A 27789-nucleotide genomic window follows, 5' to 3' on the forward strand; every position below is an offset into this window, starting at 1 on the left:
GATTAAAATAGAAAGAAAGGGGCCACAAACGAGGGGCTGCATTTCTGCAGCCCCTTCTGATTCCCGGCCAAAGGAGCCTGCTTGCATCTGTGTGTGCTCGTGCAAGTGTGTGTTTACATGCACGGCAGAATAGGATGTGGGAATGTTTGAATACTTATATTACATACAGAAACAGATACATTTAGCGAATGCTTTGTCTCCGTTTCCGTAGCATATTGTGTCTGTGGGTGTGATAAAGCCTGTGTGTTTGAGTGAGAGCAAAGAAACTCTGAAAAGCCTCGAGGGGGATTTCCTCTGAAAGGGAACGCTTTTCTCCTCCCCCTGCGAGACTCTCCCTCCTTCCCTCCTCTCCTCCCCTCCCTCTCACTCATACCCAAACACCCAGAGTAGCCGGAGAAGCGAAAGAGAAGCGAAAGAGGGTCAACAATTCGCGTCCCTCTGTGCTTCACACTCAAGACTTGTGGAAAGAATGGAATGGACTTTACTTTTCAGTCGAGGCAACTCGCTGTCATGTGGATGTACTTCAGTCAGCTGCTGCTGTTGAAGCAGTAAACATGGCAAGTCTCCTAGCACAGAGAGGAGGGAGGCTGTCTGGAGAGGATTATCAGGACCAAAAATGAAGAAACTTTCTGTCTGATTGAGGAGAAACTCCTGCAAACATGGTAAAGTTTTCCTCCTTAGCGCCCTACTAGTTCATGGTGTTTGAGTGCTCCACTGACCCCATAATTCAGAGCATGAGTTTCTGGTTTGTGCTTTTCTCCGTGTGGCTCTGCTAATCACCTGTGAGTGAGGTTTAGGAAGCCCGATACGTCGTGAGGTCACTCACAGAGCATCGCTTCAGCATTTTCTTCCGCTGCACAGCGCCGATCAGGATACTTTGTTCTCTTTTTATGAAACCTTATCTTTGTGACACACAAACAGCACAAAGCTAATGTAACCGCACTCTCTGAAGCTTTCTGTTGTACCAGGCACAGTAGGGTGGCTGTTCCACATCAGCACCTCACAGCATCTCAAGCTTTTCGAGTGTGTGCGCACAGACAAAGAGGGAGTAACAGAGAGAGGCACATTGTCTCGCGTTTTGCATCTTTAAGTCCTTTGATTGGAACTTCATTGACGCGGATAGGGCACATGCTCGAGTGTGTGGAGAGCGTTTCAGTGTATAAATTATACGACTGCTTTGCATGCGCACATAATGGAGTTAGTCGATTCACTGTTGGGCTCTTTGTAAAGTTCAAACCGCAGGTGTTTTTTACGACAGGAGAGGACGAGTTTAATCCCAGTCACAACAGAATCTAATTGATGAGGACCATATGGGAGCATGTTAGACTGATGATGGGCCTGTGGGAAAGATGAGACTTCCTTGAATTTTTACTTTATTCACTAATGGCTGCTGCTCTGAAATGTGTCCAATGAATGCTCACAGAGATTAAGACTACTTATTAAGGGCTGAAACCTAAACTTTATGGTACTGAACTCTAACATATTCATCAATCTCCAGAGTTTTCATCTTCTTATTTACTGTAAACTCCTTCTTCATATGGAATTCAGTCCGACCCATAACAGCTTTTCAAGGCATTCCGGATAAGGGATAGCTTCACAGAGAGCAGGAAGGAAGGATGTTTAAAGAAGTCCAAACTTGGCCTCTCATCATGGCCACCACTACTTAACCCCCCTCCGTCACATCCACAGCAGCACTTGTTTGACCAGCTTTTACAGCCTTGTTTGCTTTACTTATTGCATGAGTGATGTTTTCCTCAGGGACCACCCCTACTCGGAGTCATGAGCCTGCAGAGACTGTATCATTAGATTACTGCCCCGTGCATGACCAGGAGTTTCTATCTTGGGTAAACACTCAACAATAATACAAAGATCAGATCCCTGGCGAGGTGCTGCGCAGTGTATTTGCATTTAGTTACTGTGTGACAAGGACAACCAGGAGTCACTCATTCACTAGCAAGGTGAAGCATTTTCCCCTAATGTCCTTACAGAGGGAGTTTTCTATTTCTTTTACAGTGAACGCTGATCAAGTGCAGCACAGATAGTATTTTCTTAATGTCTGTCACGACTTTCAGAGTTTAAGTAAGTAAATGCAAATCATCAGATTGTGGTTTCAGAGTTGCTCTTGGGTTTTGGATATGATTTCATCCTTGCATCAAATGCTTAGAGTGATCAGAGTTCATCTTAAATGGTAAATATTTAACAGATCTTTAGCAAAATGCAAAAAGGCAAAAGAAAAAAGTAGATGTTTTCTTGATAATATAAATCCCACACTATCACTGTGGGGAAAAAAATGTCTTGGTTTATAGGTACCGCAGCAAATCCACATTGTTGAACCGCACGAGAGGCCTGCACCGCTGTGAGGTTTTATACTTAGTGCACTGGTGTGTTGCAACCGATGTGATTTCTTTGCCATGCTATTGAGTTTCTTGGTGGAACAACAAGGTTGAGTTCAATAAAAGCTGAAACTGAAATCACTGAAATGCAGAAAAGAGAGAGGTCTTGAAATAACTGTGTGCACATGGAGTGGTGATCCTGGGTTCTATGGGGCCAAAGGTGAAGGTGTCCATGCTCTATTCCCTTCAGTTCAACCTAACAAAATCTGTCATAGGGTAAATAGAAGAGCACCCCATTGGGTTATTGTTTAAGGGGGCCTTCATGTTTGATTGTCATTCAAGCCCCCCCAAACGATTGCTTGGTTTCCCTGCCATGATGGTGCATCCCTGTGTGCAACTGATGTGTTTGTCCGGCCACTGAGGGACATGAACGTGAAAATCTAGTCATTTCTGAGGATGTATGTGTCAAGCTATTGTGTTGTTGTGGTTTATCTGAGCTCTTTGGTTTAAAACTAGCTAATATTAATGAAATCTGTGAGACTGAGTGTATACAGAGGAGTTACGGGTTATAAAGCAAAAACAATAAGCTGAAAGATAATAAAATGCCATGAAATGCGATCCTGCTCAAACACATCATGGTCCCACTCATCGCCTTTTTGGCTGGTTAACCAAACATAAGCCAAAACTCGGCCTAAATTACATGGTGCCATTCATTTATTATGGCGGATCATAACCACACCAAAACTGCCCCAAAAGCCTAATCCTTTGCCAAAACAAGCCCAAAGAGAACAGATGTATGCCATAAAAAAAGCCAAAATGAATTGCTATCTGGGACAGTCCTAACAAGCAATCCCGTTTCAGAGAAATGGCGACTGGTTAAAGTACCTTTGGATCTGAATATGAGACGGCAGCTTTCAGGTGTCACTCACATCTGATGATTAGTCAGACTGCAGAGTATACACACCTTTATCTATTAACTGTCTAAAACACTGTGGATATGCTGCATTTATACGGGATGACAGCATATATACTTAACTGGCTTTACAGGCCCACATGAGACAGTCGTTAGCAGCCACCCCCACCCACGCCTGTAACAAGTCACCACATCTTAGTGACTGCCTACTCCGTCACTTGCTGTGATTTCCCAAAACCTCAGACAAACGGGGCAGCCAGGGGGGAAAAAAAAAATCTGAATTAGTCATTTGATGTATATAGAATATATGTGCAATTACAGACATCTGCTTTTTTGGAGCTTTATGATTCAAGTGAGTTTAATTTTGCCTCAGTCAGCAAGTCATGAGAGTTGTCATGGAGCTGCAAACTGTGTTTATTATCTCTGCATCACAAAAGTGGGTCAGACCCAGCAGACGCTTTGCAATGTATTTTCAAAACAGAGACGAGGGTTTTGGTGGGGAAAATATCTGCTAGCCTGTTTTCAGCATGCATTGTTCCTAGAAAATCACTGCAACATTTTTCATTTGCTTCCCAGACGCTCTGTCCTACTAGCTTATTGTCTTTTAAGCTCAACTTTGAAATGCCTCACTATTCTAGATCTTCCAGAGTCCTTCACATTGTCACGGCTCTAGCTCTGTTTTGCATTTATTGGGACTTACATGGAACTTTGCAAGAAAGAAGAGCAGCAGATGTCACTGCTAAGTACAGCCCTTAAAAGCGTTTGCACATGGCTGACAACTGCAGTGAACAAATCATTTGTGTTGCAGCACGATGGACTTCAAAAAGCCTCCTTATAATTTTGTTTTCAATTTTCTGGCCACGTAGGCATTATAAGTTGGCCTGTGGGAGCTGTTCTGGTGTGTTGTAGTTTACAAAGATAAAACATTTGAATTCTATTCCTGATGTGTTGCCAGAATGAAAGCTTTGGGAAAAAAGCTGGGATCCAGGAGGCTTTGTTTAGTCATGTTAAGTGGGAGCGGTTCACAGCCGGATCAGCGGTGGCACAATTCCAGAGACAACGTCCCCGTGTGAATTATTTTAAAGTTGCACGCCAGTTTTTTAATGTGCATTCGGGAATTTCATATTATTTCATATTTCGTATTATCTTTAAGTATATTCGTGCATGTGAAAACGTTACATCTCCTCAGGCATTGGGCAACCTGTCTGATCCTGTGATGGCATCATAGACATGATAGAGGACTTTTCATTGAGCGTTTCACAGCATCCAAACTGAAAACAGATGTGTTATCAGATCAGATGAGGATAATGGCCAGATTTCAGGGCGCTGTATTGTGAAAACGTTACCTCTATGGCAAACATCTCCTCAGGCATTGGGCAGCTTGTCAAGGTAACTGCTCACCTGTCTGATCCCGTGATGGCATGATAGAAAAGGACTTTTCATTGAGCGTTTTTACAGCCTCAAAACAAATAACAGATGTGTCGATCAGATAAGAATACTGGCGAGGTTTCAGAGCGCTGTATTTTTTCTCCAAATGTCATTGCCGTGAACTTCAGCCATGACTCATAAGTTTTTCAAAAGAGATTTATGCTGGATTCAGACACACTCGGTTCATTGTCTAATGCGAAACTAAAAGGTGGATGTTTTCAGCGTGACTGTCTGCAGTGGTGGTGGTGGTGCTTTGAGCTCTCCACGTTATGAGCTACTCATTCGTTGTTCATTATTTACAGATTCGAGTCATTTGTGAAATTTAGGCTCACCCACATACTGCAGCAGCTCGCCAGCTTTAAATTCTTGAACCTCATTCAATAGGGGAAAAAAAAGACCAAACGATTAGTTTGACACGTTGTTTATGTGGCCTCTTTACTTTCTAAACATAGATTGAATTGTTCTGAATTGCAAATGCATACAAGGAACATAAGAAAAATCTTTACAGCTGTAGGAACAGCAAGTAAGATTGCGAAGTAGTTTTTGTCTCGTAAAGATTTAAAGGGGCTTATCTGAATGAGCACTTCTGCCAAGCGAGTGGATCTCACACAAAGACGGTACTGTCTCATCGCCAAAGAAGAGATACTGAATGTTTAAGGAAGACGTAGTAGAGAAAGAGAGGGAGTAAAAAGCAAGACCACATGGCCACATGTTTTTGATTGTCATGTGACTAAGACTGTGCCAGTTACGGTCTGATTACTCCAAAACACATCATCCCTCTAATGTTGGGTTCTGTGTGAAACCAAAAAGAGCAGAGCAATGCAAATATATTTAATGTGGCTTTATTTATTTTTTGAACCACGAAGACAAAAGTATGGAGATACCCGCAAATGGAGGTGACTCACTTCTTTCTTCTGATGAGGTGTCATATCCCATCAGCCCCCTGTACCCACACTGGCGTTGTCTTTTGTTATGGCTGACTTGGTGGTGTGTCACCGGAGGGTCTTGGATATGTCTGCAAGACCATGCATGCAGAACTCGAGCAGTCTTCGGGATTTACAGCAGGTCTTAGCTAAACTGTCACTTCTGCTTATGCGTTGCTTTTAGCCTGGAGGTGGGAGTGACAGTTCATTTCTTGTGAAGATTCCAAGAAAATGTCACGACCATTCAGGACAGGGACGTGGAAAAATCCTTTCAGCATGTCAAAACAGGAGCTCCGTCCACTTAGTTAAGGTTAATCTGCTTTAAAATGACACCGGCCAGCTCACCTTCTCTCATCTTTTGACCCATCGCGGCTGATGACACAGATACACACAGTGAGATTTGACGGTTTGTTTATACTGCAGCTAAAACCTCGGCCAGGACTTTCTTTGGCCATAGCCTGCAGCAGCATGATGAAACCTGCAATTATGTGCTTTATACAAACACTGCAACAAACTCCCAGGAGGCCTAAATGGTAGACGAGACAAAGAGAGAGTGAACCTTTACAACAAGCGCCTCTTGTCTGTGCTAGCATGCTCGTTCGGGTCAAACAATGATCTTTGTTGGAGACTGAAGCTCTTTCTAGAGTTAAATCCCAGGCCGCACTGGACAAAAGCAGGAACAGAGGGAATCCCCTTGTCTTGAATGTGCAGAGGAGGCAGCGGAGGAATGCGGTCAGCTGGACATCGATCAAAAAAAACAGTCTCTGCAGAGCAAGATAAAGGTTCAGGATTTAAGCTTGACTGAATGCTCGTCACTGGCTAATTATAGAAGTAAAATAACTTGGGGGAAAGAAAAGCAGTAACTTTCTATCAAGAAAATAAGAGCTAGTTACTACACACTGATATGCAGTATGGTATAGAAAATGAATTACTACCTTTATAGTCTAGGGATGTGACAATTCCTTGGTGTTTATATGGTAGCAGTGTATCGTAGTGGAGAGTAATAAGGCCCCTTTTCTCAGAAAAAACAGAAAAGCATTTCGTACTTATACTTGTGCATTTTTTAAGATGCGAATGTTTATTATTTATGGATCACATCAATACCAGCAATGGGTCACAGTTTCTGGTGAAGTTGGACCCAAATGCAGGACCACAGGAGGAGGCAGGAGTAGAAAGCCAAATTGAATTAAATAAAACCTAATGGACCAAAATTTAAGGCGCTGCACACATTCAAATACACAAATCCAAAAGAAACTGGTAGAGACCAAAAAAAAAAAAAAAAAAAAAAAAACACAGAGCTAGGAGAGTACACAGGAACATGACTAACAGAATGGCAGGACAACAGGGCCAGGGCGAGAGACACAAGTGAAACAATTCAAGGAGAAACCAGTCCAACAATCAAAGGCAGAAAAGGAAGTAACAAGACAAGAAATACCAAGAAAGAACTTTGCAAAATAAACAGAAAAGGAGTCAGGGACAATGTTTGGTCTGAAGGTCAAATGACACGTGTTCTATATTAAACTCGGCCTAGTGCCATTTCAGAATATACATTATTATTATCATCAATTTGAATTCAATGTTAAGCTATTCAAATAATACACTGGTTCAAATATATATAGATATATATTTCTACCTCAAACATGCAACAGTAGATGGTAGATAGATTTTGTGACCCCCTTGCAGTACCCCCGTGGACCGCCTAGGGGTCGCAGACCCCCTCTTGAAGACCTATATCCCACAGCAGCACTCAAATTAAGTTGTTTAATGAACTACAGCTGTTGCTGGAACACTTCATTAGTTCATAAGTTGCGTTGGAAATACAGTTGTTAGATGGCAGCAGAGAAACACAATAGAAAGTCATATAAGTGTGAACATTGACAAAACAAAACAGCCTATTAACCAAAATAGACAATGCAGAAATGTTTTAAAAGCATTTCTGCATTGTGATAGTACAGTGTAAGAAAATAATATAGTGTTGAATATACTGCAGTATTCATTTTTAAATGCAGGCAGGTGGCAATACTGTTATCTGTAATACATTTTGTTTTCTGTAGTACTGTAGAGTTTATGTTCAATTACCCATTAAGTTCTGGATCTCCTTTATCAGATCCAAATTAGCTTGCTTACTGAATTCTGAAAATTCTAACCCCCCATCTTTTAACCATCTAATCCTCTTGTTATTATACCCTATTATGTGACTATCATGGCGATTATTTTTGAGTTACCCAACCATCAGGACGCTTATTTTGCCTCCGTCCCAGAAGAATTCATATGCAGCTTTGGCCTCTTTGGCATGCTGTGTGGTAGTGACTGATGTAATGAGATACATACTTAGCACTCACAACACCAGCCGTCATCCTCCCTCGGTTCGTATGGCCCGGTCTGAACGGGGCCCCGGTGAAATGTTCTCATGTGAATCTCAAGGGGGTCTCACTCGTATCAGTGTCACTGTCTAAACCACCCACAGAGATTACTTCCAGTCATTGAGAAAAACAAGTTCATGTCTCAGTTCAACTGAAGTGCAAATATTTTTGGGTTAAGCTTAGGTGAGGTAAGGTACAATTCTATACAGAAGACCGGATGTGCCAAACTGCACTGATTCAAATAAAACATCTATTTACAGTGACTTTACAGGGTTTTGTTTTGTTAGATATGACCACAGGTCTACTGTTAGCTTGTACAGTAGAACTCAAAGTTGAATGGTTTCAGTCAGTGTAAAACAGCTGTGATACATTACTATTCTACTGCCTGCCTCAAAGGTATTCTGTTGTCTATTTAATAATCTGTTGTGACAGATGTGCACAATCAGAGAAAGGAAGCATTCTTTTCCATTGAGGGCATGCAATGGCTGCAAGGTGTTCAAAGAACAACTGGTCAAATGTTGCTTTTGATTTAAATCCAACATATCCTACATTGTGCCCTGTTGGTCGTGTCATTTCACAGATATTCAAGACACTCTAAATGTGCAATGGTTAACGCAAAAGCTATACAGTGGTTGTATTGGTTACTTGGAATATTAAGTGAAGCAACAGCTGGACGTTTTATGACATTTGTTTCCAGTGTTTCATGTCCAAGGTGCTCGCAAGCATCTGCCAAACGGTCCCAGTGTAAATCAGTGTGAGGCCTTTGAAGCTGCTGCACTGGTGTTTACACTGAGATGGTCTGGTCTCGGTCGGGCCATCAAGCCAAATGAGGTAGGGGCTAAAAACAGAGTCCTTTGTGGGGTCTGGGAGATTAACACAGCAGGCTACTGAGAACTGATTGTATGAATAGCACGCCTGCTGAGGTTAGCGACTAAGACCTGATCCAGATCCAAAAGAAGTGTCAAGTACTTGTTTTCAGCCATCAACTCAACATGAATACTATGCCTTCTTCTTTTCGGGACCTGGGTGTAGGATTTAGGAAGACTTGTTAGCGGTGACGGAATATAGTCTTTTCACAAGCGTATAATTACCAGTAACAGCAAATTGTTTGTTTTTTCTTAGCTTCAAATGAGTCTTTCATATTTAAATAGGGAACCAGTCCCCATCCCCCAACATGTTTCAGTGCTATGTTTCTACAGTAGCCTGTAATGGACAAATGAAACCCTTTATATAGAGCCTTTGACGTGTTATGCACTGAAGTAAGGCCCACAATAGGTTGGTTGTATAGTTATATAGCCGAGGTATTTGGCTTGATGCAGTTTGCAACCTCACTACCAGATGTCACTGCGTTTTATTCCCTGGACCTCAAATAACAAAACTGAACAACATTATGACCACTGACAGGAGAAGTAAACAACATTGATCATCATGCGACAATTCAGTCTTCCGCTGGGAAACTTTTCGTGGATGTCACTTAGACTTGTACCACCCACCTAGACCAGACCAGACACCCCCAACGCATAGCAATGACACTCCTTGATGGCAGCAGCCATCCCCAGCAGGATGCAGCCTGACACACACATACAAACAGTTTAGGTACAACTAAAAATAAACATTAAGAACAGCCTAAGGTGTTGACCTGGCCTCCAAATTCACTAGATCCCAAACTGATAAAGTATCCGTGGGATGCACTGGAACAAGCCTGATCCACAAAGGTCCTTCCGCTCAACCCAAAGGCAGCCACTAACAACATTCTGGTTCCAGACACCGCAGGACACCCTTAGAAGGTCCAATCCATTCTCTAATGAGTCTGAACTGTTCGGGAGACCTACATTGTATTAGGAAGGTGGTCATAATGTTATGCCTGAACGGTGTATTTGAATTTACAATTTATAATGTAGCAAATCTACTGTACACCTCTGTACACCTGTAGACTGTAAAGGCTAACACAATTATTTCTAGTGGTGGATGTGGTATTGTTTATATAGATTAGAGTGTTTAGTGGGTGGATCTATAGTGGTATGTATGGAGCTCAGATTTCCCCACTGAGGAACACAAAAAGGATTATCTTATTTTATCTTAAGCCCGGTCTTTTATGAGCTGACACGACTGACATTTGCAGACTTTGTTATGCTGTGTATTGTGTGCTGATTAACAAAATGCTAACTGGCCTACCTGCGCAGATGTCATGTTAGCGTCCTGACCTTTTAACTCACATGTAATGCTTTTCCATTTTTATTTCTCTCTGACTGCCAAAGGTATATATATATATTTTTTTTGCCCCAGTTGCTTGATCCATATGACATTTTGCAGTCAGCTCACACGCAAAGCCCCAGATTCATTTGACTACAACTTCTGCAATCCGGTAGTATTTATTTGCAAAGGTCAACACTCTGTAAAATGTTTGGATGTTTCACTAATCTACGCTGACAGCCCTCACATCTCAAAACCTTGCTTATAACCGGGCTGGTTGACTGAAAATGCTTCAAAGATTCTCTCTTTTCATCTGAATTGTTTCCATGTGTCTTGCTGGACTTCACCCGTGGCACAGCTGGTAATAGTATCTTATCAATTCAAGCGCTCAGAAAATCACCAAAAGCCGACTTGAGCGTACAGTAAACGAAGCGGTGCCTTGCGCAGCTGCTTCTGTTGGTTACATTTGTGAGTGTACCACATGCTCCTCTGTCACTTTAAATGAGATCAGACACTGACCCTGGTCTCCTGCTCAGGCAAACAGACACGAAACGAGCTGCACAGACTCACGCAGGACAGGCTTAATCATCTCCACAATAACTCAAAAAAAAAAAAAGGTTTTTGAAGAGGCCAGTTGCAAAGTTGTCTTTAATAATACAGGTATGGTCAGTGACAATTCAGTGAACTCAAGAAGGAAATTAGATTCCATTTTTATTTTCGTTCCTTGCTCTTGAACTAAACATTCTGGCATGTGCAGAGCATTTGATCTTACAATTAAATGAAAGAAAAATGACATACAGACCTACCCATCAGTGGGTCCCTTTAAGGGCGGAAAGCTTTCAAAATTTTTGTCATGCCATGCTGGTTCAACTTCTCTAAGATGCACATGCATATTTCTATAGCCAAAGCAAAATGATTGTAGCTGGTAAAGATAATTGCAGATTTCCTACATATCATATGATGAAAATTCCTATGCATTGCAACATCAAGGTTTTAAATTAGTTTGCGTCTCTTTTCATTTTGAGAGACCAGTCTGTAATGAAAGATTTATTGTGTCTAAATGAAAAAAAAAAAACAAAAAAAAAAACTGTTAATACGCCGCCTTGTGGTCACACAAAGACCTTACTGGATTAAAATGAGTTGTATTTTAAATAATATGATATAAAATCATTAGACATTTTTAACCTCTAGTTTGAGGGTGATTATTCGGTTATTTAGGTTATTTAGGTTATTTTTCGACATCTACGTTCATCCACTCTTTCCTTGTATTGATGTCGCTGGTATACTAACCCATGATATGGATATGAGTTCTTTAATTAACTAAATCGATGAAAACAGCACCAACTTAGTTTGACCTTGTTTCTTCTCATGTCTTCTTGTCTTACAGAACCCAGAATCTCTCGACCTGTCCATCCAGAGTGCCCTGTCGGCCCTCTTCCCACCTTTCGAGGCCACAGCACCCATCGTCCTTAGCCAGTTGTTTCGCACCATTGACGAACGTTACCACGGTGATGCTCTGCAGTGCATGCTGGACTTCCTAATTCCCACCAAACACTTGCTGGAGAGTGTCCAACAAGCAGCATGTGTGAGTATGAATTCATTTAAACGCATACATCTGTACTTACATACTTATTTTTCCCACCATTTCCAGTTGACTACTTTTTTTTTTAACTCTTTAAGACTAACAAGACGTTCTCTCTGTGGCAGTCCTAAGTACAGAGTAAAACTAAATTACATTGAGAATGTCTTTTTTTTCCCAGGCTGGATTCTCTGATGTGGTTTTCCGTTGTGAGGGCTGGCCTCTGTGTCTGCATGACAAAACTGTCATCCAGTTAGCGCCTGTGAACCCTTTGCTGTTGCGCCCTGGAGACTTCTATCTGCAGGTGGAACCTTTTGGGGACCAAGCGGCACGAATCGTCCTCAAAAGTCTTCTAGAGGAGGGGTGTCGAGAAGTGGAGGAGACCCCCATCCCTGAAACTTCTTACCCCTGCATCTTCACTGAAGACTGGCTGCAGGACATCAATGAAGGACGCCATGGAACTCCTCTGTCTCGCTGCTTGCTTTGCACAGATCAAGGAGTAATTAAGTTGCCTTGGGCTAAAATTGCCCTCCCCGAGTTCTTAGACAAGCCTAAAATCTTGCCTATCTGCCCGGAAACTCCTCCTGAACCAAAGCAGACATCAGGTCCCGTCCATTTTAATTCTGCCACCCTCCCAGTGGAAGCCATTTTTCTTCCGGGAAGAGACAGGATGACAGCATCTTTGAGGCCTGTGGTGTGTTCTTCCAAACTTGTAAAGATGGAACATGAAAGACGAGCACCAAAATCATGCCCCATACCATCAATGAAACCAGTGGGTTGGGTTTCTCCTAATACCTGGGAGAGTCATAACTATCAAGGGATAGAGGGTGATTATGTAGACCTGGTGGATATTGCAAAAGGGAAGGAGTTTGCGGATAAACAGAGAGACAGTCACCCTAATCCACCTAATTCAGTATTGTTCAAACCTGTCAGAGCGCCTCCACCTGTCCCACTTGGAAAAAATCTTTCCTGTGGTCAAACCCTTCAGTTCACAGAGAAGCCGTGTTCACCATGCAGCCAGCGAAAGCTAGGTCAGGATCCCAATGACCAAGACTTGAAGTGTAGGTACAGAGACTCTTACCTGGCAGCACTGAGAAACCCAGTCGCTTTTGAGAGGGGGAGTGTAGACCTCCTGGCTGCCTTAGAGGAAATTGGCCTCAATGAGGACGGAGAGTTAACATCAAAGGCTACGTTTGAAGCTCAAAATGACCAACTAGGAAGCGTTCGCAACCACTGCAAAGAACCAATGTTAAGTAACCTACCCAGCAAATACAAACACAGCTGTGAACTGATACCAGAGAACCTTGTGTCTAACCTTCCTCCTAGCTATGAATCTGAAAACCTCATGAAGGAATCACCCACCAATCTGAAATCAAACCCGGGTTTGAGCCATAGTCAGAAAGTTCTGACAAAAGTAATTTCCCACCAACTAGGACATCCAAATGAGTCATCTGCAACCTGTGATGGTGACATGAAACCACACCAGAAGGCAGAAGTTGTGAAGTCATCGAGCAAACACAAAGTTAAAGCGAGGTCTCTTTCCACTGTATCAGAAACTGCTACAGGGAGTCCACTACTCTATAAACTTAACCCCAGAAGTCACAGTGATATTTGCCCTGAAACTATCACCAGCATAATCCAGTGTAAAAAAGGTGCTCCATTGGACCGGGAGATTCCAAAGCTGGAAAGACAGAAGTGCTCTAAGAAAGGTAAGCAGAGTATGAAAGTTAAGGCTAAATATTCATCTACTTTACTGTTACAGGCTTTCTTTCTCGTACTTGTAGGCCCTGTCCACTCGCAAAAGCTGTGCACTGTAATTACTGTGCACACACAACCGTCTGTGATGATCTGTCGCTCAATGCTGAAAGGGTCTGTGAACAGTCAAGCAAAACAGACTGAGTGAAACTCGACCCTGACCTCGCATGTTTAAGGGAGCGTGCTCCACTGAGGGTCGTAGTTCATAAAGGCTCTTTAGAAAGAGAGTTCAAAGGTCAAAGGATAAGCTTGAGTATGATCTTCCTCCAGGGATCCTCCCACTGCTGTCCGGCTTCTCCGACAGTACGACCACCATCAGGTCACTCCCATTGTCAGGGGAATGAAAGAAAATAGCATGCTGCACCCCAGTGAAAGAGAGGGCCTGATCCCAGCGTGTAAAAAGAAAAAGGAGAGCATTCCACTAATGGAGAGAGACAGCATAACATGCAAGAAGGAGGTTTCTCTGTCCTCCGCACCCGATGGCATGCAACCGCATGCCCTCAGAGGGGCGAGTTGAGATCTTGACTAGAGACATGCTGGTCACTGACTATTAAAGTGGCAAAGAGAGAGTACAGACAGGGCCTTGTTGGCTCTGAAGAGAGACCAATTAGGACGTCTGAAATCAAAGCCCAGCTTAGTAGCCAGGCTATTGCTGTGTTTTGTTACAGAGCCCATGTTCAATGTCTAACAGCTGTCTGGACACAGCTGTGCAGGGTAGGTCCATACTGACAGGGAGCTGTTCAAAGCTATGGCAGAAGAAATGAATAACTTCTGTTAGTGTAAAAGGGTAAAGTTCACCAGACGGATTAAGAAGGTGCTGGTGTACAGGAAATCTAAGTCTGGTTTTAGAACAAAGTCCAACATTTAAAAACAGATTGAAAGTTAAAATCACAAGTTAAAAATACTGCATGAAATTACATTTAGATTTTTTTCCTCCTTTTTTGGTGGGAAAACATTTTTGTTTTACCAGACTCCCACTCAAGCAGAAGTGAAACTCTGTTCACTGGCGAGGAACCTGGCTCCAAACTCCACAACTTAAAGACAGCAAAAACATCTTCCCCACAAGCCCCCTCTTCAAGTTTGGACACTCCACCAACAGAAGAATCAAGTTTCAGAAGGATCAGCGGCCTGCTTGAACTGGGAATTATATGTTTACCAGGTACATATACATTTACACTGACCAGTCTGTTGCACTGTAATATAATGTATCACTTATTTGTGCCTCAAACTCTCACATTGATGTAGATGTAATTACTCAAACAAGACATGTCATTGTGTGTATTACCAATTACTCCCAAGACACTAGAAATAATAATGCATTTTTTGTCAGTGTCAAGCATCAAATGTTGTAATTTAGTGACCTGGAAATCAGTGAACCCTTAATATAAAATTTCCATAGAACACTCGCTGTGTCAGTGCCTTTGCAAAGAATTGATATATGTGACTAACTTTTTCTCTGCCATGTCCAATCCCAGGCAGCAGGGACAGGACTGGCAGGGCAGTGGTGGAGGTCCATGGTGACAGGAAAGAGTGGATGTCCCCTCTTGTGTCAGCCCACACTGTTTGTGAATTACTACTCTACTTACACTCAATACCCAGGTACAGCAAACAATGATATTCCTGTGCTTAAGTGAACTATTGTGAGATGATGATGTCCTCAGTGATGGGTCCAGATCATGTGTACTGGTGTGTTATAAGAGGCCTCACCACAAGAGGGCAGCAGAATATAATTTAAAAACATCTCTAGTCTCCAGGAGAGACTTCGATTTATGCGACGCATGGTCTCGTCTGTACACTTCCTTGCTTGTAATGGCCCACGTTTCCTAGTGGGCCATTACTAGATTTACTGTTCCACAATTTGATAAAACAATGATTCTTTCTCCTCATTAGTGCTTTTAGATTTACTGACAATTACACTGACCCATGCTGACCTGCTGCCAAAGAACTGTCAACATTTAACCCTCAAAGGACGACCAACAAATGTTATTTTTTTTTTACACTGAGTTTAATACAGACTTTGAGGTTCAAAAAGCTATTAGACCAGATAACTCGACCTTCCGCTGTCCCCAGTCAATAGCCATACCACAGCAGTTTGCAGTCAGACCGGCTGCCAGTTGTCTGGTATGCAGCACGTTGCCAGATTTAGCAGCCACGTCTGATCATAACCCACTGGATGAAACTCAAGAAGAGGACATTAGGGGGAGTATGTGAAGATAAAGTGGGTGTCAGACAGGGACAAACAGAGAATAAAGATAAGACAGATTTGAAAGGTGAACATGTTAAAACCTGGAAGCTCTGTAATGAACAAAAAGAGCTCATTGATATTGTGAGCGAGTCCCAATGTGCCCTAACACGATCGACTGTTTTGGTAGGAAAGATGTCCGAGAGCTGGGAATGACTTTGGTCATCAATTCCAGGAAAAAGCCTCCCCCGCTTCATCTCTACAAAGCTCTGCTCATGGCACAGGTTAGAACAACAAACCTGAAAGTACATGTAAAAAATATGATGGATGCATCGATGCTAGTATTAGTGTGGATTTGCTTCAACAAAGGAACTTTATTTTATTTATTTTTTATTTATATGAGGTTTAAATAATGGGCCGGTGTACTGTAGGCTAGAGGGAAGTTTGTATTCTACGGAATACTGTATTGATGCAGTAGATTAAGACATATATATGCAGACTCCCACAACAAAACATACGTAAGTGACACTGAAACACATGACAGTGTTGTCTAACTATGTAATTTTTTCACATGAACCTTTCGACTGCCTGCTACAGGAGCAAGCTCTCCACACCGTCCACAGTGTCGTCATGCTGATTGATAAAGACACTTGTCCACGACCTGAAAAACAACCTGGTCTGCAGGTCAGAAATCAAGACATGTTCTTTTTCTATTTAACTGGCTTTGATACACAAGCTACTTTTCTTTCCTTCCTAACCAAATCTTTTTCTATTAGATGGACATGGTTACCTCTATGAAAGCCCTAAACAAGACAGTGGAAGCTTCACAGCTGACATCGGACCTGGGAGGGAGCTTCACTTACAGTCACGCCGACTGGCTTCAGTTCCACCAAGTACTGAATGCACACTTTCAATCCGCACAACCGCTTGGGGGGGTGGTGTTACATCACGTACTCGCTAGAAAAAATGTGGAATTTCCCAGGAAAAGTGTTTGTAAACGCATACTGGAAACGGCTTATTAAACACACTCCCTCATTTAGCATACAAGACTTCCGGTATTCATTATTTTTGTTTGCCTTTGGTCTTTCCAGTGAAGTCAAAAGGTACCAAGGCTTATCTGAATGATAAATATATAATTTATTATAACGTTAACTCCTGAACGTTGAGTTAGGTGGAGGAGATATTTCACACTGATCATATAACACTGATCAGTGCAGAACCTCACTAGCTGAGGACCCAGAGTGTGCTGAGTAGTCCAGAATGAGAAGGGGAAAGAACCATATAAATAATGCAAAAACCATCTACTGCCAAGTGCCATTAGTGCCTTTTGTAAGCATTTAAATTACTGCTCATTAGAGCATTGAAGTGGAGGTCAGGCTGTTCGGGGCCGAATTGGGATGAAGAAAATCATCATCAATCATCAGCTCTGGCCTTCTGCCGTAGACCTTCCCAGTGCAATCGATGACATCATTCTGATGTTATTAAGAGAGGGGATATATGACGAGTACACCGTGACCAATCCTAAAGCAAGTGATGGCTTGTGTGTGATGGAAATTGAGAAGGTAGGCGTGGAGAGAGAAAAAAGGCGTGCCACGTAGACTGATGAGCTGGGACTATGACATCCAGACAAAAGAAGCATCGCATCCTTTGACACGTAAAAGCGAAAAGATGCCTGCACATCAGAGCACTGTCCACTGAAATAAAGCAACTAAACAGGAAATGCTGTCAGCGGACTCATTGTTACTGGTTCTAAATGGTGGTTGTTAAAACATAGCTATACATAGCTACACGTGACAAACATATTGTCTTTGAAGAAGAAGAAGCAACCAAATTGCATACAATACTTGGTTTGCTCAACGCTGGTGTTTTTGGTTAAATTTTATGAGAGAGAAATTAATGGGTTCCTGGATTCCAGAGAAGTGCTAATGCCAGTCATCATCGTCTCTTACGACATGTGCTGCTGCTTGATTGCTCTGTTGCAGTTGGCCATAAGAAATCCTTCCTTTTTTGTAGTATTCCAAGTGGAAAGTTTGTGAAAGCCTAGGGCTGCGATGACGTTTTCAGAATGATGTGTCCATGGAACTTCATTTTACTGTGGTGGGTTTCATTGTTATTTCGTTGTGGCAATTTCAAAAGGGCCTCATCTTTTTGTTATGCCTTTCATGAACTCTAAACTTCCACGTGAAGGCAGCAACAGTGTTTAGCCACACGGTCAGGCCACTGACTGCTTCTGCTTGGCACTGATGTTTTATCTTATCCATCCTGGCACTCATGACATTTTTGTGTGGATGTGTTGTTTTGATGCAATGTCGTCGCTGTGTTGTCGACAAACAACAGTGTGCGAACCTCTACCTTCATTATGGGCCAGCTGACAGAAAAAAAAAGTTGTGCTGGCAACTGTGAAAATGCCCAGTCTGCCAGATGGCCATTCCACTCCTCCAGCATGGGGATTATGACATCAATCCCTGGTTTAACAAGGCACCACTGACAGCAAAATGCAAAAAGCTCAGTCCTTTTTTAGAGTCACAGTCCGAACAGGTCATTAAGAAGAAGCCCTAATGAATGGATTTATGCTGTAATTAAGCAACACACAGCAATTTAATAAACACTGCATGTGTATTTTTGCCTCTGCTGCTGTCTCACACTTCTGTTTGGATTTGATTCATTTCAGCGGCTGGTTTCTTTCATGACCGACCTAAGGGGGGCAGACAATTTGCTGCAAAAGGCCATCAAGAAAGTTGATAGCAGAAAACAACTTGACACGGCCACGGTAACATATTTACGTCCACGCTCCGATATTGAGCAATCAGCGTAAGGCCCATCTTGTTGACTTTGCTCGCTCTGTGGCTTCTGCAGGAAGTGCGGCAATGCATTCAAGAACAGAAGGTTTCAATGAAAGAGGTGCTGGAGGATACTAGACTGGTGACTCTGCAAAGGGAAGGAGGAGCTTTACTGGCCAGGATGAAGAAAGAGGAGTTCAGATTTCCACATTCTGAGGACTACAGGTATAGAAGTGGTTTGCTGTGTCTTACATAATGTAATGTACATATGCACGTTGCATCAGAATTGCATGTCTGTAATGTATTTGTAACTCTTGCCATGTTATGGAACTTCCCGTTACACTCCACCACCTCTGAGAGAACAGTGTTGTCCATTTACTTGACAGCTATAATTAATAAATACTTAACAGATAAAATGCTCTGAAAACACTTGACAATTAGCCAGGGGTAAATTATTCGGTTACAAAACTCGATAAATCCTATGTAGAGTAGCAATGAGAATGAGAGTGGATGATTTCTCCTCTGCAACAGGCACCACATACCGAACAGACAGGTGAAATAAATCAAGCCCAGTGTGTACTCAACCCACACTATTCTGAGTTGACTGTCAGCAAAGTGAAAACATGTATATGTGAACTATGTGTACATAGAGACATTTACTGAGCTACCGAAGCTTAACTCAATCAACCGCAACTTTTAATACACGAGTACACATGAGCAGAAGCAAATCACTAATTATACTGTACGTATGTTGCAGAATGTGTGCTTAAATTTCGCTTTCTCGGTTAATTGAGTGGATTGGATCCATTGTTAAATTTCTAAGGTTAAGAGCAAATATATAGTTTTAGTTTTAATTACAACAATTTGGTGATCAAAGCAACTGAGAGGCAAGGAAAGGGTATTGTTTCATGCTACACTTAATAAATGTATCACTTAAATTGCATGTGATATAGAGATGTACTGCAGATCATATCATGTCATATGATGAAGGGTAGCACACCCCATTATACCATAGAAATATCACCAGTTCATTTTAATGTGGATGTCACAGATCTTGCCGTTTCTTCACATTCCTTCTTTGCAGAGATGCGCTGGAATCAGCGACGAGGCTGTACAACCAAGTGGAGGAGAAGCTCCACACGCTGGTGATGAGATCGAATGAGTCCCTGCAGCACCTGGAGTTCCTCTTCAAGCTCAGAGAAGTCGAGGCCAAAATCAGCACGGTAGTTCTGATTTATCTATATACCTTGTTTCCATATGCGAGCGATTAAGAAAATATTTGGCTTACACGTGGCATGATTACGCCATTATGTCTCGCAGGCTGGTGTGTGGTTCAGCACAGAAGGTGAACAGAGACTGAAGGAGCCTTACGCAACCGAGGATGGCGTGATGTGCACTGAAAAGGCCTTGCAGCACTTTCATCTGTTTCTCACTCACTCCAAGGTGGCATGACCCTGTGCATTTTTTTTAATGTGCTGTCATTTCCTAAATACTGAAATATCTTAACCACTGCATAGATTTTTACAGAATTTTACAGAGAAGGGGGAAGGAAGTACTTTCATTCTGATAGTGTGTCATTTATTACAGGAGAAACAACAGAGCGCCTTGACCCTTGTGACGGAGGCAGAGCGTATCGTCAGTGGCAGTGACTCCAGTCCTGCCACAGATGTTTTTCGGACTTTCATCAGCACTTTTAAATCCAACGTAGAAGATTTTATGTTGCGGGCAGAACAGAAATACAGACACCTGGACACGCTGGTGCAAGTGTGCAGCTTTTGTGAAAAGGTTTGCATTTGTCATGGCTCCATGAGTACCCATCTCACATATCTAATTTAAGTCGTATGCTATCCTTACCAGCCCTTTGTAAATATTGCTGACTACGTTGACCTTTAAATCCAAAATGGTTAATTGATTTTTATTTCACTCCTTCTAGGCGTCTGCCCTGGCCAAAGAATGTAGTCATTTTTTGGAGCAGGTAAAGCAGGGGTGTGACTCGGCTCAGACCCTAAGCACACTCCAAATGTATGAGGAGAGATTAAGTGGCGAATTCTCCACCCCAAACTTCCAGACTCAGAAAGCTAAAGTCTGCGCCATGGGATCAGGGCCTTCGGGGCTGATGAGAATGTGGAATGCAGCCTGGGTCCAGTGCCAAGAAGTCAGGCAGCGTCTTGAGGCCATGCAGAAAAAGAAAAAAGGCGTAGATAAGAACCAGATCCAGCCGACCACAGCTGCAAAGCCTCACGGGGAACACGGAGAACTGGAGTGGGAGAAGAAAAAGAGTAAGGTGGGGGAAGTTCAAACCTCCCTGGCCTCAGAGCCAACCTCTCATAGAGAGGTACTCAATAGTGCGGAAAGTGCAAAACAAAGCCCCGCTGGAGCATGCCTTAACAACTTCTCGAAAATTGAGTTGCAAGGAAGCAAAAGCAATGAACCAAACGAGCTGCAGTTACTTGAAACGCCAATTCAAAATGGAGAAACGAGTCCCGCCCACCCACAAAAGGGTAACTGTCACCCGGAAAGCACATGGAGGCCAAGAGAGCACCACAGCGAAGCAGATCTCAGGAGTGTCAGCTCGACTGAAAGGGGCGAGGATTCTCTATTACACCAACCTCTGGGTCGGTCCCTAAGCGAGGGCTCGCACGTTTCCTCTCATTTGACCAGCCTCTCTGGCTTTTCACTCCTAAATGTAAGTCACAAACACTGTCAGAGTGGGACCCAGTCACTGGAACAAAATCTGCAGCTCACCCAAAATCGGCCTGTTTCCCATAACGAGAGCGTAACCCAAGAAAACACGAGTGGCCAGTCAAAAAAAGGCACTAACGAAGGAGAGGGCGAAGGACCTGAAGATGTAAAGACTCCGGAGACATTACTCACCCCAACAGAAAACGATTTCAGCAATATTTTGTAAGTTGCCCCCTCTAGCTGTAATCTCAGCTGTCAATTGCGTTCAAATAAATGAATATCCAGTACTTCACCGTCTAAACACTGATGTCATATGGAGAAATGCTGCTCACGGATAAATAATGTATAATGAATGTCAGCTGGGCGTAGTTATCAGCTTTAACATAATCACAGATTTTCCATTTTTCATTTCCTACACGTGGAACAGGAAACTGCGAAGGATCATGGATGAGCTTCTGTCCACGGAGAGGGAGTACGTGAAGGCTCTGGGTTATGTCAGAGAGCATTACTTCCCCGAGCTGGAGAGGCCCGACGTCCCTCAGGACCTCAGGGGCCAGAGGGGGAGCATCTTCGGCAACTTAGAAAAACTGCACGACTTCCACCGGCATCATTTCCTCAGTGAGCTGGAAAGCTGCATGAACGAGCCCTTCAGAGTGGGACGCTGCTTTCTCCGCCACGTAGGTGTCACATCTGGTGCTATCGGGAAGGGGTGTTTATCAAACCTGAGTCATTATTGCTTCCACAAAAATACCAGGTTTTGCTAGATTCAGTAAACATCCAGGAGTGGTCAAATTTTTTTCTGTTTCGAGGCCAAAAACCGCGATAACTCAACGTGAGCAATTTCAATAACAAAAGCCCTTCCAGATGTGTCCTAACTAACTGCACAACTTTGAACTCCAACACATATTTGCTTTCACCAGCTGTATGACCGTTATCATCGCCCGATTTCGCTGGAAATAATTATCCGGCTCAAACAGCTGGGTCCTGTTGATCTGAATAGTCTGCATGTCACAATGCGATGCATATATTTTTCTTGGCGTTTATGATGATAAATAATAGTCCTTATTAACTCCTTTTCTTTTAGAGAGAGAGCCTTGCTTTGTATGCCCTTTACAGCAAGAACAAACCTCAGTCTGATAGTCTCCTCATCAATCATGGGCAGGCTTTTTTTAAGGTAAGAAATGCAGACTGCTTCCTTTGCTCTTCAGTCTCCATTCCTCTTTTCAAAAGTATTTTGTGTTTTTCTTAAAAAAAAAAAAAGGAGACAAAAATATGTATTATGTAACAACGTAGAGTCCACAGTCCTTGCTAGTATCTGATGTGTCTCATGAGCCATGCTTAGTCACAGTACAAACTTAGCAGATTTAATCTCTGCCATCTCGAATTTGCTAATTACCAGGTAACACAAAGGACTCTGAAATATGACTTGCGAAGCCTTAAAATGTGACTCGAAGGTGGCAAAATACAAAAGCTCTGGTGATCACCAATGTTATTATCAGGGGTCAGTGTCAAACTTGTGGTCCGCGGAATGAGGAGAAAGAATGGTAGATGTGGAAGGAGGAGAAGGAGGAGAAGGAGAACAGGGAGGAAGACAAAAAGGCAGAGGGGGATGAAGATGAAAATGAGAAAGAAGGAAGGACTGTCATGGTGGTCTAACTTTCTCTTGCCCCCACCTCCCACAACAAGTTCATGTAGAAGAATGTTCATGTAGATTTTTGTAGCCCTGATTAATATAGACATTTTTTTGGGGGGGTGATCAATGAGTAAGATGAAGATGAGGTTTTGCCAGCCTCTTCTCGTAGTGGTGCCTTTTTGTATATTTGTAGTTCAATCACCTACTCATGGAAATTCTGCACTGTTGCATTAATACATTTTCATTTAATGCACCACCTTTATACAATATTGTACATTCAATTGTTTGTTTTCTACTTAAGAAAAATTTGTTTTCACAGACCTCTGTGTCTTATGTGTCATAGTAAATTCCAGTGTTGTTGTAGACATGGATATCGTGGAAAATATACTGTTGTAGTTAATGCAGTTATTGTCTGTCACAGCAGGATATATGTAGTGCGGCTGCACTAGGACAAGCTATATTTCACTCCTTTGTATGTTATCAGTAAGATATTGTCAAAGTGACAGTAAATAAATTAGCCTGAGTCTTAAATCCTTTACTCTAAAAGGAGAAGGCGCCAATTTCTGTGTAAATACAGCACAAATACAATAAGTCACAGCCTGGTATAAATACGTGGTGGCCTGGTACCCACATATATCATGGATTGTATCATACATTTCCATTTGCGTAACACTGCAGTTCATTCCTTCTTTTTTTTTGTGATACCAGCAAAAGCAGCTAAAGCTTGGGGATAAAATGGACTTGTGGTCGTACTTGCTGAAGCCGGTGCAGCGCATCAGTAAGTACAGCTTGCTGCTGCAGGACATGATGAGGGAGTGTGGTCCGGGACAAGCCAGAGAGCTCGCCGAAGTCAAGGCAGCCCTGGAGGTCATTCACTTCCAGCTCCGCTATGGCAACAACCTGCTGGCCATGGACGCCATCCACCACTGCGATGTAAGGAGGGCCTCAAAAGTTTGTTGGTGACGTATAAATCCACATGTCGGAGAAGATTACCAGAAGCGAGGGTTTCATGCCTTGTGTACATTAGATACGGCCAAATACAGTATGTGTTTTATCACGTGTAGAGTATGTATGACTAAGTAATAACTCTCTGATTTAGCATTGAGTAACAGCACTGGAATCCCAGGAGCAGAATATGGGGACAGGTACCGGCAGGATCTTCGAATACATAATGTGTTAAATGTTGGCTTTGTGCAAGAACACATGTAGTCATAATAAATATGAGATGGAATGAGAAAGAATAATAGATGATCCTGTTTTCTTTGGAATGTAAGGGGAGGTGTGTGGGATGAGGATGTGGGGCTCTATTATCTGGAGGGCTGAGATAGAGGGAATGAAGCTGGATGTATAAGAATTTCCTTGGTTTGCTTGTGATCATCTCTGTTGCTCTGTAATAATATTAACGCTCTGATTGTTGTACTGATGTTCACTGTGGCAGTTTTAATGTTTGATATCTCCATAAAAAGCTGACAGTGCAAGATGAATGGTCCAGTAAATGTTGCTTACTGAATGCAGCAAAAGACCACCACGCCTGAGGTCTCAGACTGTGACCGATTCTTTTGTGTACTGCAGGTTAATCTGAAGGAGCAGGGGCAGCTGATACGCCAGGATGAGTTCTTGGTGACATTCAGGAAGAAAAAATGCTTCCGTCACATATTCCTGTTCCAAGAACTCATTCTCTTTAGCAAGACCAGAAAGACGGACGTAGGGAATGACACATACATCTACAAGCAGTCGTTCAAGGTAAATATATATATAATTCTAGTGAAATCTAGAGAACGTCAGTATGGAAAGCAACCACAGAAATGAAGGCCTCAAGATTAGTGTCACTTCCTCTTTATAACAACACAAAATTACTACACACAACCTTACACAACTTAAAACGGAACAAATATTTTCCATTTTGTGTAACAGCTTGCACTTTTGACCCCATCTAACACATGATATTTATATCATTTTAAATTAAATATCAATGTGTACCTATGTTAGCTCTGCAATCGACTAGTGAGGGTCGCCTCTCGCCCAATGACAGTGACCCCCCATAACCATCTGAGGAGAAGCGATTACAGAAAATAAATGTATGAATGTATATATTTTAAACTCTCTGACGCACTTTGCAGGCCCAGTTTAAGCCGTCTTTTCTTATTGTCTGTTTGCTGTGTTTGAAACTAAAACCTTACTCTTCGTATCTAGACGTCAGACGTTGGCATGACCCAAAACACCGGTGACAGCGGCTTGTGTTTTGAGATCTGGTTCAGAAAGAGGAAAAGTCAAGACACATACACACTGCAGGCAGTTAGCCGGGAGGTGAAGGAGGCCTGGACCAAGGACTTGGAGCGGATCCTATGGGAACAGGCTATATACAACAGAGGTACCGACATACAAACGCAGTCTGATTCTGATCCACCATTTAAAGCCTCTATCAAAGAAGCTCATTTGTCTATAGTTCATTCATCTGCGCTTCCATGCGAGTAGGTGTGAGTACATGTGGCTGAATCCTGTAATTGGTGCAATTATTGGTATAATATGAGACATAAAACCTAAACTGTATCTTAATTCAGAATAAAAACAACATCTTTAATTAACTGATATATATGATGTAATATTCACAAAAATTCAACTTGTACGTCAATGTCAGTGTCAAACATTCTGAATGTTTTCTTGTCTATTTTTAGAGGTCCGGATGCAGGAACGAGTATTCTTGGGTATTGGAAACAAACCTTTCATGGACATCCAGCCCAGTGAGGCAGCTATCAATGACAGAGCCATCAACTATGTGCTCATTGGAAGAGGTAATTATTATTCCGTAAAGTCTGTGAGCTTGTGAAACAGCTTAAAGTTGGACTTTACCAGCTCATTACATTTCATCTCATAAAACCCTGTTCTTACTTGTTCCGTGCAGAAAACAAGGTGTTGTCCTCCGTGGGATCATGTGGATCACATGATGAGTTTCCAGGAGGTCGGCCAAAGTCCGCTGGTTCAGGCAGCTGCTCTTCTTCCTCCTCTTCCTCAGGAAGGGGTTCCCTGTCCCCCGTCGGATATATGTATGGGCCAAAGCGGAGGGTGGATACATACGTGTCTCCCCCTGGAGCTCTGGAGGAGGATGACCTGGACCATGAGAGCGGAAGTCCAAACTTACTGTGTGAGTGAAAATTCGACTGAAGTACAGCTCTGCAATAGAGTCACATGACCAGGATGTTGCTAAGGAAAACCAAATGGACCAAGAGGTGAAGCGTAAACGCAAACTAACCAAGGAACGCTTTATGATTTGAATGTTGACACCCCAACAGCACTGCTGGTGTCTGGGTGTCGTGTTTGAGGTCTGGCTCACAAGCCAAAGGTCAGAAGTCTTGCTGACAAGACTGACTGCTGACAACATAATTGGGCTGAAATGAGTTCTGTCTGAAAATTTCTCTTACCACTAAGTCTGTGAAGGTTCTCAGTCATCCAGGTCATGGACTTGCAGAGTGTTTCTCCTACCACTAAGTTACACTGGTTGTTTGTTTGATAGATTTGTATCATTCCACCACCAATTCATTAATCCAAACATCTAACATGTACATAAATGTGTTTTTTCTTTGACCAGTGGACAGCTCTGAGTCATCAGGAGAGAGCGTAAGCGGCTTCAGCAGTTGCAGTCACAGCATCCACTCTGCTGCTGGAGGAGAGGCGGAGGACAACTCACCAGCCTGCGTCTCCATAATCGCTGTTAAGGAGAAAGCGGTTGCCAATTTGACCGAATCTACCACAGTCATCCAAAAGCCAAACCTTCTGGCAGGCCCCACAGACAAAACCCAACCACCAGTTGCGCCGAAGCCCAAGCTCAAACCCAAACCACAACACCAGACCAAGAATCTGCCCTGCGGCAAGGTGCAATACAGAGCTGTTTGAGTAATTGTCCATATAGTAGTTCATAAAAAATAGAAATGCAAACTAAATTACTCCCAGATCCACTCATCCACTGCACGAATTCCTTCTTACACTCAAAGCAGCATTTTTATTTCTTGCTTGAAGTGCAGATTTTCTTCCGTCAGTGATAAATTTCCCTTTCTGTTCTTATGAATCTCTCAGGATCAGAGTACGACTGTTGGAAAGTCCACTGAGGTTTGACTTGTGACATGCGGTACAAGGTAAATATAGTGCAGTTATACCTCACATATCTTTAGTGAAGGACCAGTGGAGGATTTTAAGCAGTTTAAGATCAAATAACATGTTCATAATTATGCTTGTATTGGCATATTATTGTGTGCAACTAGAAATCACTGTGTGTTCTTAGCTTATAATAATTCCTTCATATCTACATAGGGAGGCAGACCCTTTTCTAGGGATACCGTCATGTATCATCCTTACTACAACCTCTTTCCTTTCTTTCTACAGATCTGGTGGAAACCCCTTTAAAGCATGAAGTCTGTTCACGTCAACCCCGAAAGTTGAACATCCCTTTATTCCAGCTGTTACTGTAACCTATTACCACTCTGTAAATAAGACTTTTTTTATATATATATCACCACTAAAACAATAGGTCAGGTAATTGTTGTGTATTTTGAACATAAACGGTGATAAATGTAGTTTATCAAAACATACCATGGCTTTACATTGTGCACTGTAAATCAGTCTAGTTTTATGGCTTGAGCAAAGGATCATAGAGTTGCCACATTCTTTGTGTATGTGCTTATTTTTTATAACATGATGCTAAATTATACTGTAGCGTGAAAACATTCAATCAATTGTGAAATTCAAAAAATATCATTCACACATACATGATGCCATCTTCAATGTTTTGAATTATTTTGTACAAATGTTTGAACCTTAACTGCAGCTTGTGTGTCTGAAAACACAAATTAAACGCAACTACTCAGTCTTATCTTTTCACTGACAGCTCTGTATAAACTATGTAACTGGTATGAATAATGATCCATATAACAGTTGTACGGCTTACTATTTGAAATACAAACTATTTACAGTGAGTATGTGTGTTTGCTTTTATTACAGAACTTACGACCAAACTGAACTCTCTAAAGTCAG

General features: G+C 42.3%; 1 protein-coding gene across 1 annotated transcript; it reads left to right on the forward strand.

Annotated features, from left to right (window-relative positions):
* The first annotated feature begins 386 nt into the window (after positions 1-386).
* On the forward strand, positions 387-27731 carry quo (quattro). Its single transcript, XM_047583897.1, has 24 exons — positions 387-662; positions 11541-11738; positions 11914-13441; positions 14458-14646; positions 14963-15086; positions 15860-15953; positions 16267-16353; positions 16446-16562; positions 18341-18439; positions 18526-18674; positions 19534-19672; positions 19770-19892; positions 20037-20234; positions 20383-21353; positions 21559-21808; positions 22216-22305; positions 23473-23697; positions 24337-24507; positions 24958-25135; positions 25440-25556; positions 25667-25906; positions 26351-26634; positions 26836-26894; positions 27142-27731. Exons 1-23 carry the CDS (start codon positions 660-662, stop codon positions 26872-26874), a joined length of 5613 nt encoding a protein of 1870 aa, XP_047439853.1. The 5' UTR covers positions 387-659; the 3' UTR covers positions 26875-26894; positions 27142-27731.
* Positions 27732-27789: the final 58 nt, after the last annotated feature.

The sequence above is a fragment of the Mugil cephalus genome, chromosome 4 (assembly GCF_022458985.1).
Source record: "Mugil cephalus isolate CIBA_MC_2020 chromosome 4, CIBA_Mcephalus_1.1, whole genome shotgun sequence".
NCBI lineage: Eukaryota > Metazoa > Chordata > Actinopteri > Mugiliformes > Mugilidae > Mugil > Mugil cephalus.

Coding starts and splice junctions, on each gene's coding strand:
- quo (XM_047583897.1), top strand. Junction 16,563..18,340: donor ACTGGCTTCAGTTCCACCAA/GTACTGAATGCA, acceptor GATTCATTTCAG/CGGCTGGTTTCTTTCATGAC. Junction 20,235..20,382: donor TGTGCAGCTTTTGTGAAAAG/GTTTGCATTTGT, acceptor CACTCCTTCTAG/GCGTCTGCCCTGGCCAAAGA.